The sequence below is a fragment of the Peromyscus maniculatus genome, chromosome 4 (assembly GCF_049852395.1).
Source record: "Peromyscus maniculatus bairdii isolate BWxNUB_F1_BW_parent chromosome 4, HU_Pman_BW_mat_3.1, whole genome shotgun sequence".
Taxonomy (NCBI): domain Eukaryota; kingdom Metazoa; phylum Chordata; class Mammalia; order Rodentia; family Cricetidae; genus Peromyscus; species Peromyscus maniculatus.
In genome coordinates this window covers 130,705,520-130,718,618 of record NC_134855.1, presented here as the reverse complement: position 1 = coordinate 130,718,618, position 13,099 = coordinate 130,705,520, and the positions used below count along the sequence as shown (strand labels likewise).

The 13,099-nt window shown below is 42.6% G+C and overlaps 1 protein-coding gene and 1 non-coding gene across 9 annotated transcripts in view; one reads left to right on the top strand and one right to left on the bottom strand.

The window, feature by feature from the left end:
* The window catches only part of Tpx2 (TPX2 microtubule nucleation factor), a 64,639-nt gene that overhangs the window by 30,411 nt on the left and 21,129 nt on the right, over positions 1 to 13,099 (bottom strand). For all 8 annotated transcript variants that reach the window (XM_076570860.1, XM_042276493.2, XM_042276491.2 and 5 more), the window contains one exon: positions 3,207 to 3,377. In XM_076570860.1, the coding sequence (XP_076426975.1) occupies positions 3,207 to 3,312 (106 nt within the window). In that variant the 5' untranslated portion in view covers positions 3,313 to 3,377. The remainder of the gene's footprint in view (positions 1 to 3,206; positions 3,378 to 13,099) is intronic.
* Positions 2,034 to 2,135, top strand: LOC121829281 (U6 spliceosomal RNA). The gene has a single exon (XR_006072048.1). It is a non-coding gene; the product is annotated as a U6 spliceosomal RNA (small nuclear RNA).

Below are 13,099 nucleotides of genomic sequence, written 5' to 3'. Positions count from 1 at the left end.
AGCCTCATCAACAATTGGACTCACATATCATCCCAAAGTTGTATCAAACTACAACTACCAGCTGGGGGCTGTCGAGATGGCTGCATGGTTAAGAGCACTTGCTGCTCTTGCAGAAAAAACGAAAACTCAGTTCACAGCATCCGTGCCAGGCAGCCCACAAATTAGGCTCTATGACCTTGGGCCCCCTCACCTGGCCTCCATGGGTACTGCACTCATTCACATACAGACATACACAGAAATACAAACAAAATTTTAAAAAAACAAAAACCAAAAACCATCTTGGCCTAGTTTTAGGTTTGCACCACATCACAGGACTCTAATCTGTTTGTGGATTAGGTTGTTGGTACCATAACATCTCCATTTAAAAACTATTTGGGAGGTGGAGTGGTAGTGCATAACATTAATCCCACCACTTAGAAGTAGAAGCAGCCAGATCTGTGTGAGTTCAAGGCCAGCCTGGTCTACAGAGCTAGTTTCAGGACAGCCAGGGCTACACAGACAAACCCTGTCTTGAAAAACAAAATCAAAACAAACAAACAACTAGTCTGGAGTGATTGCTCGGTGGTAGAGTGTATAACTCTCTTCAGAAGACATGAGTTAGGTTTTCAGAACCACATCAGGCGATTCACAATTGCCTGTAATTCCAGTTCCAAAGGATCCAACACCTCTGATTTTGGTAGGCAAATGCACTCAAGTACACAAACCCAAAGCAGATTGACATCATTAAACATTTTTTTTAAAACACACACAAAAATAATTTGGGGGCTGGGGATGTAGCTCAAGTTGGTGGAGTGCTTGCCTACCATACACAAGTATTTAAATGCAGTCCCAAGCAATGCATAAGCTGGGAGTGGTGGTATATTCCAATAACTTTAGCACTACAGGGATTGAAACAGAATGGGAAGTTCAAGATCATCCTCAGATATATGACACCATGACTAAAAAAAAAAAAAAAAAAAAAAAAAATTGAAATTAAAAAATGAATTGAGACTCAATTTCCAGCATGAGGGAGGTAAAGCCTCGGAGCTGGAGACCATAAGCCAGATTTGACTCTGTCTCCAAAACCTAAAAAGCCGGAGGCTTGAGAGATTTCAACAAGCCAGGCACAATCTAATCAAAAGGAGATCTCTTGAGCACAAGAATTCAAAGCTAGCCTCAGATACATAGACACAGTAAGACTGATCTCAAAAACAATGTAAATTAAATAAAATAAAAGGGCAACATGGGATTTTTGTGATTTTTAGAATATTCATCATCTTGATTGAAATGCAAGCTACATGAACCTACACAGGTGAGATGTAGTGGGTAGCTGTTCTAGCCACGACCTTGAAGCACTGCCCTTAGTGAGGCGCAGGTAACTGCTACACCTGCCTCTGACCTTTAAGTACCTGCCCCTGGGGCATGGTTGCTGGGTACCCTTAAGACCTTGGATGCACATACAGGGACCTCTCTTCGCCTCCTTGTGGTTTTGGATGCTGAGATCTTGGACCAGGCAAATCAGTGTGGGACATAGCTCAGCTTTCCTGGACCCTACAATAAATCTCCCATGGTAGTGAGTTAACCCCCAAATACATTCCTTTGTTCATTAAACAGACTCTGCTGATTTCTCCCCCACATTGGGCACCAGATAATGGGAGAAATCCATAGAGTCTGCTGAGTCCAAACTGGGCTGCTGGCTATGTAGTGAAATAGTGCCTCAAAAGAGAGAGAGAGAAAGAGAGAGAGAGAGAGAGAGAGAGAGAGAGAGAGAAGAGAAGAGAAGAGAAGAGAAGAGAAGAGAAGAGAAGAGAAGAGAAGAGAAGAGAAGAGAAGAGAAGAGAAGAGAAGAGAAGAGAAGAAAAGAAAAGATACTCGGGAGGCAGAGGCAGGCAGATCTCTTTGAGTTCGAGGCCAGTCTGGGCTACAGAGCGAGTTCCAGGAAAGGCTCCAAGCTACACAGAGAAACCCTGTCTTGAAAAATCTAAAAAAAGAAAAGAAAGAAAGAAAGAAAAAGAAGAGAAAAGGAGGGCAGGAGAGTAGAAAGGAAGACTGGAGGGTTTAGCAGCACACACACTAAAATTGGAATGATACAGAAAAGATCAGCATGGCCCCTGCGCAAGGATGACAGGCAAATCTGTGAAGTATACCATATCTTTTTTTTCCTCTTGTTTTTGTGGAACTGTATTGTAAACCTAAATTATCAGTAAAGATGATGTTTTCATCTTTAAAAAAAAAAGAAAATGAAAGAAAAGCTAGGCGTGGTAGTTCACACCTGCAATGCCAAGGCTAAATAAAGCAGGAAGACCACCAAGAGTTCTAGACCACTCTGGGCTACAGTGTGAGACCTGATCTCAAAAAACCTCATTTTACATTATCAACAGACTTATGTAGTTGAAAAGTTCACCTTTTTTTTCTTTTTTTAAATCTAAATCATGGGTTAGAAGGTGTGTAATGGTGTGGAAAAGACTGCATAGATGCATAGTCTAAGCTGGGCGGTGGCGGCGTACACCTTTAGACCCAATACAGGAGGCAGAAGCAGGTGGATCTCTCGGGTTTGAGGCCAGCCTGGTCCACAGAGTGAGTTCTAAAACAGCCAGAGCTACATGGAAAAAACCTGTCTGGAAAAACCTTAAAAAAAAAAAAAAAAAACTTAAATAAAGAAAGAGAGAAAGAAAGGGGGGCAAGAAAAGAAGAGAGGAGAGGAGAGGAGAGAAAAAGACAGAATAGTCTAGTTACTTTTTTGCAGTCTCTTGCTTCATCTCATTGATTTATTTTTTTTATTTTTTATTTTATTTTTTTTGTTTGTTTGTTTGTTTTTCGAGACAGGGTTTCTCTATGTATCTTTGCGCCTTTCCTGGAACTCACTTGGTAGCCCAGGCTGGCCTCAAACTCACAGAGATCCGCCTGGCTCTGCCTCCCGAATGCTGGGATTAAAGGCGTGTGCCACCACCGCCCGGCTCATTGATTTATTTTTATGTGTATGGGTGTTTTGCACACACATGTCTATGCACCACGTGCATGCCTGGAGCTTCTGGTGACCTGAAGAGGGGATCGGATCCCCTGGGACTGGAGCCATTGACAGCTCTCAGCTACCGTAGTGGGTTTTGGGAAGAACAGCCAATGCTCCCAACTGCTAAGCCATCTCTCCAACCCTTTTAACTCTTGAAATGTCCCCAGGGCAAAACGAGACACTAATCCTTAAAATGGCAGAGAAAGTAGCAACTTACCAAACCACGAGTCTACATTTTCAGTATCTTCTTCGGCGTCCAAAGATGAAAAGTTGATGAAGTTGGTGGGGGCATCAAAGGAGTAAGTAGTTGTAACTTGTGACATTGCCCCCACTTAGCGCAGGAGAAGCTTTTCCCAGGATTCTAACACTCTACTCAAGAGATCGACTTCTGAGGAGAGAAATGTTATAAGAAAGTGGCTGTATATCAGTCAATATCAAGCATCGATCCCTACTACTTTGGTTTTACATTTCCAATTTTGAAAGCCATCTAGGGGGCTGCAGAGATGGCTCAGTGGTTAAGAGCACTGACTGCTTTTCCAGTGCTCTTCCAGAGGAGCTGGGCTCAATTCCCAGCACCCACACGGCAGCTCACAACTGTCTAACTCCAAGATCTAACACCCTCACACAGACAATACATGCAGGCAAAACAACAATGTACATAAAATAAAAATAAATAAATTATTTTTTTAAAAAAAAGGAGGAAAATCATCTGAAACTGGGCATGGCGGTACAGGCCTTTTAATTCCAGCACTTAGGAGGCAGAGGCAGGAGAACTTCTCTGAGTTTGAGACTAGCCTGATCTACATAATAAATTCCAGGTCAGCCAGGGATACAGTAAGTGAGATCCTGTCTCAAAACGTGCGCGCACGCACACACACACACACACACACAAAGGAAAAGTATCTGGAAAATATACTCTACTTTGTCAAATCACCTTCAAAGTTACTTGCCTGGGAGATCATTTGTTTTTAGAATTGGAAAGAAGCCAGTTTGGGGCTGTTGAAAGGATTCAATGGGTGAAGAAGGTACCTTCCACCAAGCCTGATGACCTAGTATGATCCCTAAAAGCCACAGGGTGGCAAAAGAGAAAACTGCCTCCTGCAAGCTGTCCTCTGACCTCCACAGGCATGCCATGGCGTGCATGCACACCCAAACAGATAAATGAACCAGCTTTGTTTTCTGTTTTAAAGAAAAGGCTCAGTTTGATGAGTACCTACAATCTGCCATTTACTGCTGGGTGTTGCACTCATTATTAATTTTCCCTCAGCCTGTCATTTTCTTCTTTCTAAGCCTTTCTCCACCTATGTTTTCACTGTGTGCCTGATAACCTAATTTCTAAGACACATCTTTAACTTTTACACCTATGGACAAAAATCGTTACCCAAGTCCAACTACATCTCTAGGAAATGCTATGCAAAGTACTCAAACCACAGTGCTAGCCTAGCTTTAGCTCCTCTAGAACAATGAGCATCCAACTTTCTATCAGTTAACTCCATAAACGCTTCTTTCTCCTGGTCCACTGCAGGACAAACGCCCGTCTAAGTTGTACATCGGGGTGCTTAGCAGAGGGCCATACGCATAGTTTTGCCAAGTACTAGTTTTCATTCCTCAGGAATATTTTAAGAAAACTCTATTTCTGGGCTGAAGGCGTAGCTCAGGGGTAGAAAGCAAATTCAGCATGCATGAGGGTATGGGTTTGATCTAACACAGAGGGAGAAAAACAAAACGTAATTCCCTAGGCATGAAGAAAACGACTTAATACACATCAAAGCCGTAACATGCCTAAGCCAAAGAACAAGTCAACAATACAGACCTCCCCCCCACGCCAACAAAACTCTGCATTCCACTGTGTACAAACGTAGTAAGTTTAACCCTCCCATTCCAGTTCTATCTAGTAACAAAATAGCTGAAAGCAGTCTGAAAAATAGCCTAGAGGCCAGACCCACTGACAAATAATTGCCAATGAATCCCAGTGAGCTGTTGAGACAGGCCATCAGGGCACAAAGCCTGTAAATTCCAGCACTCAGAAGAGAGAGGCAGGAAAACTCTAGACGAGCTACAGTCCAGTCTGGTATACACAGCAAACTCTGAGCCAACAAGGACTATACAGCAAGACCCCATCTCAAAAGGAGAAATGTTGTTATCTTGGAGGAAAGTAGATACCTATAATATTTACATAAAAGTTATCCCCTCTTGGGACTGGTGGGATGGCTTAGTGTAAAGGCATGTGCTACCACACCTGGCAATCTATGCTCTCCATTCCTGGTATCACATGAAAGAGGAGATCTGACCCCTGTAAGCGGTCCTCTGACCCTCATATATGTATCATAGCACACACATACACACAGACACAAATATTTTTTTAAAAACCTTTCTTTAAGCTGAGTGTGGTGAAGCATGCTTTTATCAAAGCACAGAAGACAGAAGCAAGTAATCTCTGAGTCTAGCCTGGTCTACTTACTGAGTTCCAGGCCATGCCAGAGCTATAGAGGGAGACCTGGTCTCAGGAAAACAAAAAACAACAAAAAACAAAAGCCTTTCTTTAAACTCCTATAAAAACTAATTAAAAATTCATGCTCAGTGAGCATGGTGGCACATGTCTTTAGTCCCAGCACTGGGGAGGCAGAGCCAGGCAAATCTCTGTGAGTTTGAGACCAATCTGGTCTACAGAGCAAGTTCCAGGAAGCCAAGAATTTTACACAGGGAAACCCTGTCGAGAGAGAGAGAGAGAGAGAGAGAGAGAGAGAGAGAGAGAGAGAGAGAGAGAGAGAGAGAGAAGAAAGAAAGTTCATGCTCATTTAACCCAAAAAAAACTTTTATAAAAATTGAACCAATCCGGGCGGTGGTGGCGCACACCTTTAATCCCAGCACTCATAGGGAGGCAGAGCCAGGCAGATCTCTGTGAGTTCGAGGCCAGCCTGGGCTACCAAGTGAGTTCCAGGAAAGGTGCAAAGCTACACAGAGAAACCCTGTCTCAAAAAACCAAAAAAAAAAAAAAAAAAAAAAATTGAACCAGAGCCAGGTGTAGTGGCACACACATGTAATCTCAGCACTTAGGAGGTAGAGGCCAAGGCTAGTCTGCACTGTGGAATAACTCTACTGTACACTGTGGAAATGTGTTGCTCTCATTGTTAATAAAAAGCTGATTGGCTGATAGCTAGGCAGGATTTTCAGGACAGAGAGAATGCTGGGAAGAAGAGCAGAGTCTGAGGAGTCTCGAGACAGACTGGGAAGAAGCAACGTGGGAAGTTCATTGCTGAAGTAAACAAGCCTCAGGGCATCACATAGATTAATGGACATGGGTTAATGTAAATTGTAAGAGCTGACTGGAGACAAGCCTAAGCTATTGGCCAAGCATTTATAATTAATATTAAGTCTCTTTTTGATTATTTGGGAGCAAATGCCAGGATGCAGGGAAACTCCACCTACAAGTCTAGACTACGTAAGATCCTGTTTCAAAATACAAACACATACACACACACACACACACACACACACACACACACACACACACACACACAGCAAGGTCTAGTAGCTTATACCTAGAATCTTACTACCCAGGAGGCAAAGGCAGGAGGACTTACTACAAGTTCAAAGCCAGCCTGGTCTACATACACACAAGTTCTAGGGCTACATAGTGAGCAAACCAACATTACAGTCATACAGCTGCAATCCCGCCAGGTGGTGGCGCGCGCCTTTAATCTCAGCACTCAGGAGGCAGAGGCAGGCGGATCTCTGTGAGTTTGAGGCCAGCCTGGTCTACAGAGCAAGATCAAGGATAGACACCAAAACTACACAGAGAAACGCTGTCTCAAAAAACAAAACAAACAAACAAAAAAAGCTACAATCCTAGCACATTTTGAATCTGTTTCACATATTCTACACATACTCCATGGCAAATTTGAGCATATACCATCACTTAATGATATATAAAATTATTTATATTCCATTTTTAGAATTTCCCCAATATTTTCACTTTAAAAGTACTTCTAGAAGAACATTTTTATAGCTAATATTCTGTACATATTTGTTACTTTTTCTCTAAAATATTTTTTATGAGGTAAAAATGAGACAAGGGATGTGAAAATACTCCTCAGAAGAGGAGAGGAGTGTGCCAGGTCCCCAACCCCATCACCACCAACTCTATGCACTGGCAACTTGCATATTGGAGGTCTCTAAACTACACCACAGCCACCATACACTGAGCTCAGTCACCAACCTTCATTACTGCCCAGTGCTTTGGCCAGCATTTACTTAGCTTCTCAGTGACCTGAGTAATGAGGAAAGTATTTCTGAGTTTTATAGTGTCTCAGAAATAATTGTTATAACAAATAACAGCCAGGCGGTGGTGGCACACGCCTTTAATCCCAGCACTTAGGAAGCAGAGGCAGGCAGATCTCTGTGAGTTTGAAGACAGCCAGGGTTACATAGTGAGAACCTGTCTAGAAAATAAATAACAGGGATTTTTTTGTTTGATTTTGTTTGTGGAGACAGGCTCTCTCTGTGTAGCCCTGGCTGTCCTGGAACTCGATTTGTAGACCAAACTGGCCTCAAACTCACAGAGCCTCTGCCTCCTGAGTTCTGGAGTTAAAGTGTGTGCCATCACCGCCTGGCCAAAGAACAGATTTCTACAGTGCCATCATCATACACACCACTCAACTTCTCCCCATGAACGCATTATGGCTTTAACTCTTCATAGCAACATCCTAGTTGAAGACTTAGTGTAGAAACACCATACTCTGGAATTGGAAAGAACCGTAGGTAACATCTGACTTTTGCAGTTTATAGATAACAATTCATTAAAAACAAGGGTTTGCCAAAAACCATGACAACACTTAAAACAGTGGCTAAAAACAAACAAACACCGGAATACAGCTACCAGAGATGCCAGGTTGTATTAAGTACTAAATCTTTATTGTTTCTAATGCTCATTTACAACCTTGTAAAGCATCATGTACACTCCTCCCGCTGGAAGAGGAAGCTAAGGATCAGACTAACTACTCAGTACCAGCCATGTCAAGAAGGGCTGGCTCCGGGCTGCAGCACACCCTCTGACACCCTCACCTACTGTGGGAATCAGCGGTGCTGGGAGGGTCAGGTCTCATCGGCCTGTAAGCTGGCTCCTGACCTGTTCTCCAGGGTCTTTGGACTGGGAGAAGGCTCTCTACTCTGCCACTGGAAACTTTCCACTCTCCTTCACTTCCACTTTCATTAGTGGTTGCCTCATTTTGTTGATCTTGTTATTTTTGTTGCTGTTTTGTTTTTGTTTTAAGACAGGGTCTCACTCTGTAACCCTGGCTTGCCTGGAACTTGATCTGTACAACAGGCTGGCCTCAACAATTTATCAGTTAGCCTCTGCCTCCAGAGTGCTGGGATTAAAGGCGTGCAACACGACACCCAAGCTTTTTTGTTGTTGTTGCTGGTTGGGACTTATATATAGCACAGACTGGCCTAGAACCTGCTCTGTAGCCACACTGCACACAATACACACCAACTCATAGCATACAAATAAATAAAGGCCAAAAAAAAAAAAAAAAAAAGACCACTAGTGAAGGGTTTCTCTGGCAATAGTTAAAATTCCCTGGTTGAAAGGAGGACATTTTCCTGTTCTTTTGAACAACTATGCTGGGAGACATGGGAAAATCTTAGATTCCCATGATCTCAATGGCTAATTGAGGTCACTGGGAACACTTCCCAGGCAGGACTATAATGAAGACAAGCAGAGCTGGGGAAGAAAGGGACAGGAATGTAAAATGCCACAATCGCACTTGGCCCTCTGAAAACTATGATTCCAGCAACTCTCTCTTGAGAACCCCGTGAGCACACTAGGATATAGGGGTTTTTTTTTGGTGGTGGGGCTTGTTTTTTTTTTGGTCCTTTACTGAAGCCTCTTTCCTTTTCTTTTTCCTTGTATTTATTTTGGAATTCTTCTTTTTATTTTATGTGCATGGGTGTTTTATCTGTTTGTATATCTGGGTACCACCTGTATGCAGTGTCTGCAGAGGCCAGAAGAGGGGATAAGATTCACCTGGAACTTAGCTGCCATGGGAATGTGAGCGATCAAACCCAGGGCCTCTGGAAAAGCAGACATGGTCTTATCTGTTGAGCCATGTTTCAAGCCCCTTTCCTACTCTTTCGAGACAGGGTTTCTCTGTGTAGCTTTGCGCCTTTCCTGGAACTCACTCTGTTGCCCAGGCTGGCCTCAAATTCACAGAGATCCTCCTGCCTCTTCCTCTCAGGTGCTGGGATTAAAGGCGTGCGCCACCACCGCCCGTCCCCCTTTCCTACTCTTAATACCAGGCTTAAATCTATATTAAAACCCCTTTCTAACTCAAGCCAGGTGTGGCACTCGAAATGCTGAGACAGGCAGACCTCTGTGAGTTCAAGGCCAGCCTGGTCTACCAGTGAGTTCTAGGACAGCCAGGGCTATACATGGAAACCCTGTCTTGAAAAACAAAACAAAAAAAAAGGGGGGGGGGAGGAGGGAGGATGATCTTGATTCCACCCAAAAGCATATGAAAAAAAAAAAAAAAACTGAAAAGTGTTCTAATCTAACCTTTCACATGCTTGCTTTTTTTTTTTTTTTTTTTTTTTGAGGGTGGGGTCTCTTTGGCTGGCCTCATACCTTCTGTCTGGGCCTCTGTGATTTCAAAACAAAAAAAAAAAAAAGAGGGAAAAGACAACATATTCATATATCCACATACATGAAGAAGTAAACATTAGTAACTGAGTCTGTGAAGGGGCTGGGAGACATGGAGTAGGAGAGACTCACTATAAAAGTACTTGTGGTCTTGGAGAACATGCTTTATTGTTATATGAATGTTTACCTTTTCAGTTGGAAGGGCTAACTAGGTAAGCAACATTTATTTTTCTCTTAAGTTTGTACTTTAGAAAAGATTGGAGGGGGCTGGAGAGATGGCTCAGAGGTTAATAAGAGCACTGACTGCTCGTCCAGAGGTCCTGAGTTCAATTCCCAGCAACCACATGGTGGCTCACAACCATCTGTAATGAGATCTGGTGCCCTCTTCTGTATACATAATAAATAAATAAATCTAAAAAAAGGAAAAAAGAAAAGATTGGAATTCCTAGAATTTTTGCTAAATATTCTTGATAATCCAACAATAATTTTTTTTTGGTTTTTCAAGACACCAACAATAATTTCAATCAATTGGTTTTTAGAAATAATGCTTCCCATTTATGTGATCCATAAATTGACCACTATTTGACCTGTCCAAACATTACATATTCTTTCTAGTATTTCTATATATGTGTTTTTTTTGTTTGTTTGTTTTGTTTTGTTTTTTGGTTTTTAGAGACAGGGTTTCTCTGTGTAGCTTTGCGCCTTTCCTGGAACTCACTTGGTAGTCCAGGCTGGCCTTGAACTCACAGAGATCCACCTAGTGCTAGGATTAAAGGCATGGATATGTGTTTTTTTAAGATTTATTTATTTATGCATTTTAAGTATGAGTGCTCTGCCTGCATGTATGCCTGCACGCCCAAAGAGGGCATCAAATCACATTATAGATAGTTGTGAGCCACCATATGGTTGCTGGGAATTGAACTCAAGACCTCTGAAAGAACAGCCAGTACTCTTAACTGCTAAGCCTCATCTTTTTTTTTTTAACTTGTATGAGTGTTTTGCCTGCATGTATATATGTGCACCACATGCATGCAAGATGCCTGCAGAGGTCAGAAGAGGGCATCAAATGCCCTGGAACTGCAGTTACAGATAGCTATGAAGTACCATGATGCGGGTATTGAACTCAAACCTGGGTCCTCTGCAAAACCAGCAAGCACTTTAACCACTGGGTATCTGTCCAGCCCAATGGTCTATTTTTTATTTTTTAATGACTTATTTATTTGCCTACATGTGTGACTGTGTAAGGGTATTGATTGGTCAACTCAGGAGGCCACCCTGCCACTCTAGCTGGGCACGGTGTCCCACACCTATAATGCCAGCACTTGAGAACCTGAAGCAAGAAGACTGCCAAGTTTGAGGGCATCCTGGGCTACACAATGAGGTCCAGGCCAGCCTGGGCTACAAAGTGAGACTGTCTCAGATAAGAAAAACACAAGAACAATAAAAACACCCTGCCTCTCCTCAAAGTGGGATCAAACTAACAAATATGTATCCGTTATCTCTTGAGATCTCCTCCTCTCCCTCAAAGGCTGACAAATTATATGAAGAAAGTGAAGCAGGTCAGGGAGGTAGCTCAGTGAGGAGTGAACCAACGAACATAGCAGGGAGGACCAGGACACACAGCAGAGCAACTAACTGCTAAATCAAGATCGGTTCACACACTGCCTCTTCACAAACAATAAACAGTAGGATGTCCAAATATCAAAAATTAAAGTCTGTTCTGTTGGAGCCTAGTGGGATACCGCAGAGGTCAAAGCTAAGGGCAGCTGTTTAAATGAGAGTCCCATGAATGGTGGGAACTGGTCCCTTCCTGCACCCCTTAATCAAGATTGAATTTCTGTCAACAGGTCTCACTGAAGGAAGCGAGGGAAGGCACATATGTCAACCACATTCCCTTAAACAAAACAAGCTGCCAAGCAAGAGAATTAGCTTCATATTTCAAAATTATCTGAAACTGCCACAACACAGGCTCCTGAAAAATTACAAAGAGTCTCAGTATCTGGGCTTGGTGGCACTTTAATTCCAGCACTGGAAAGCAGAGGCAGGTGGATCTCTAAGTTCAAGGCCAGCCTGTTCTACACAGCTAATTCCAGGTCAGCAAGGGCTGAGTCCTTGCCTCTACAAAAGAAATAAATCAAAAATTAAAATAATAAAAAACTAACAAAAAAAAAAAACAACTTTTTTTTTTTTTGTTTGAGACCACAGTTTCTTTGTGTAGCCTTGACTGTCCGGGAACTAACTCTGAAAAAACAGCTTCTAATGAAAAATAATCCTACAGGAAATCAGAGAAAGGAAAAAAAGTCTAGGGCTGGAGAGATGGCTCAGTAGTTAAGAGCACTGTCTGCTGTTCCAGAGAGGAGGGGTTTGATTCCCAGCACCCACATGGTGGCTCACAACCATCTATAACTCTAGTTCCTGGGGATCTGACACCCTCTTCAGGCCTCTATGGGTACCTGGTAAGCATATGATATACATACATTGATGCAGATAAAAACACTCAAGCAAAATAAAATAAAGTAGAAATATTCTTTAAATAAGTAAAGAAAGGGGCTGGAGAGATGGCTCAGAGGTTAAGAGCACCAACTGTTCTTCCAGAGGTCCTGAGTTCAATTCCCAGCAACCACATGGTGGCTCACAACCATCTGTAATGAGATCTGGCACCCTCTTCTGTATAGATAATAAAACAAATAAGTAAAGAAAGCCTACTCAATATGCTATGCATGAATCAATATGCTATATATGAACTAGTTCTTTATAAAATTGCCTGTTAAATATCACCCATCATATCATATAGCCCATCTGTTCCCAAACACTGAAAAGATACACATGTGTAATCATTTCCCTTTGGATAAAAGACAATAGAGCCAGGCAGTGGTGGTGCACGCCTCTAATTCCAGCATTAATCCCAGCAGAGACAGGCAGATCTCTTTGAGTTCGAGGCCAACCTGGTCTACAAATCGAGTTCCAGGACAGCTAGGGCTACACAGAAAAAACCCTGTCTCAAAAAGCCAAAATAAAGAAATAAATAAATAGACAAACAAACAACCAAAGAGTCTTACTAACGTTTTCTAGGGAAGAAATAGGTGAAAAGGGAAACCAAATGGAGACAAACACACACGAGGAAGGCTGTAGAAGAAGCAATATAACCTGTCTCTACATTCATCTGAAATTAGCCTCATGTTGCCTCTTGTCTCTCTTCACTCACTCTCAGACCAAAACTAACTGCCCTTGACAAGCTCTACAAATCTAAAGGGGCAGGTTCTGGAGGGGTGGGGAGCAGCAGAGCACATTCTCATAATCGAGCCTGAAACTGCAGGCTAGCAGCTCCTAGCTAGCAGAGGATGTGAGAGGCACCTCACCACCCAGCTGTGAGACAGAGAAGAAAGCTTTGGTAATTCAAGAGAGTCAGCAGAAGTCAAGGCTTCCTTAGAGGCAGTCAGTTAAAATCTCATCTAGGCAAGGCATTTTCT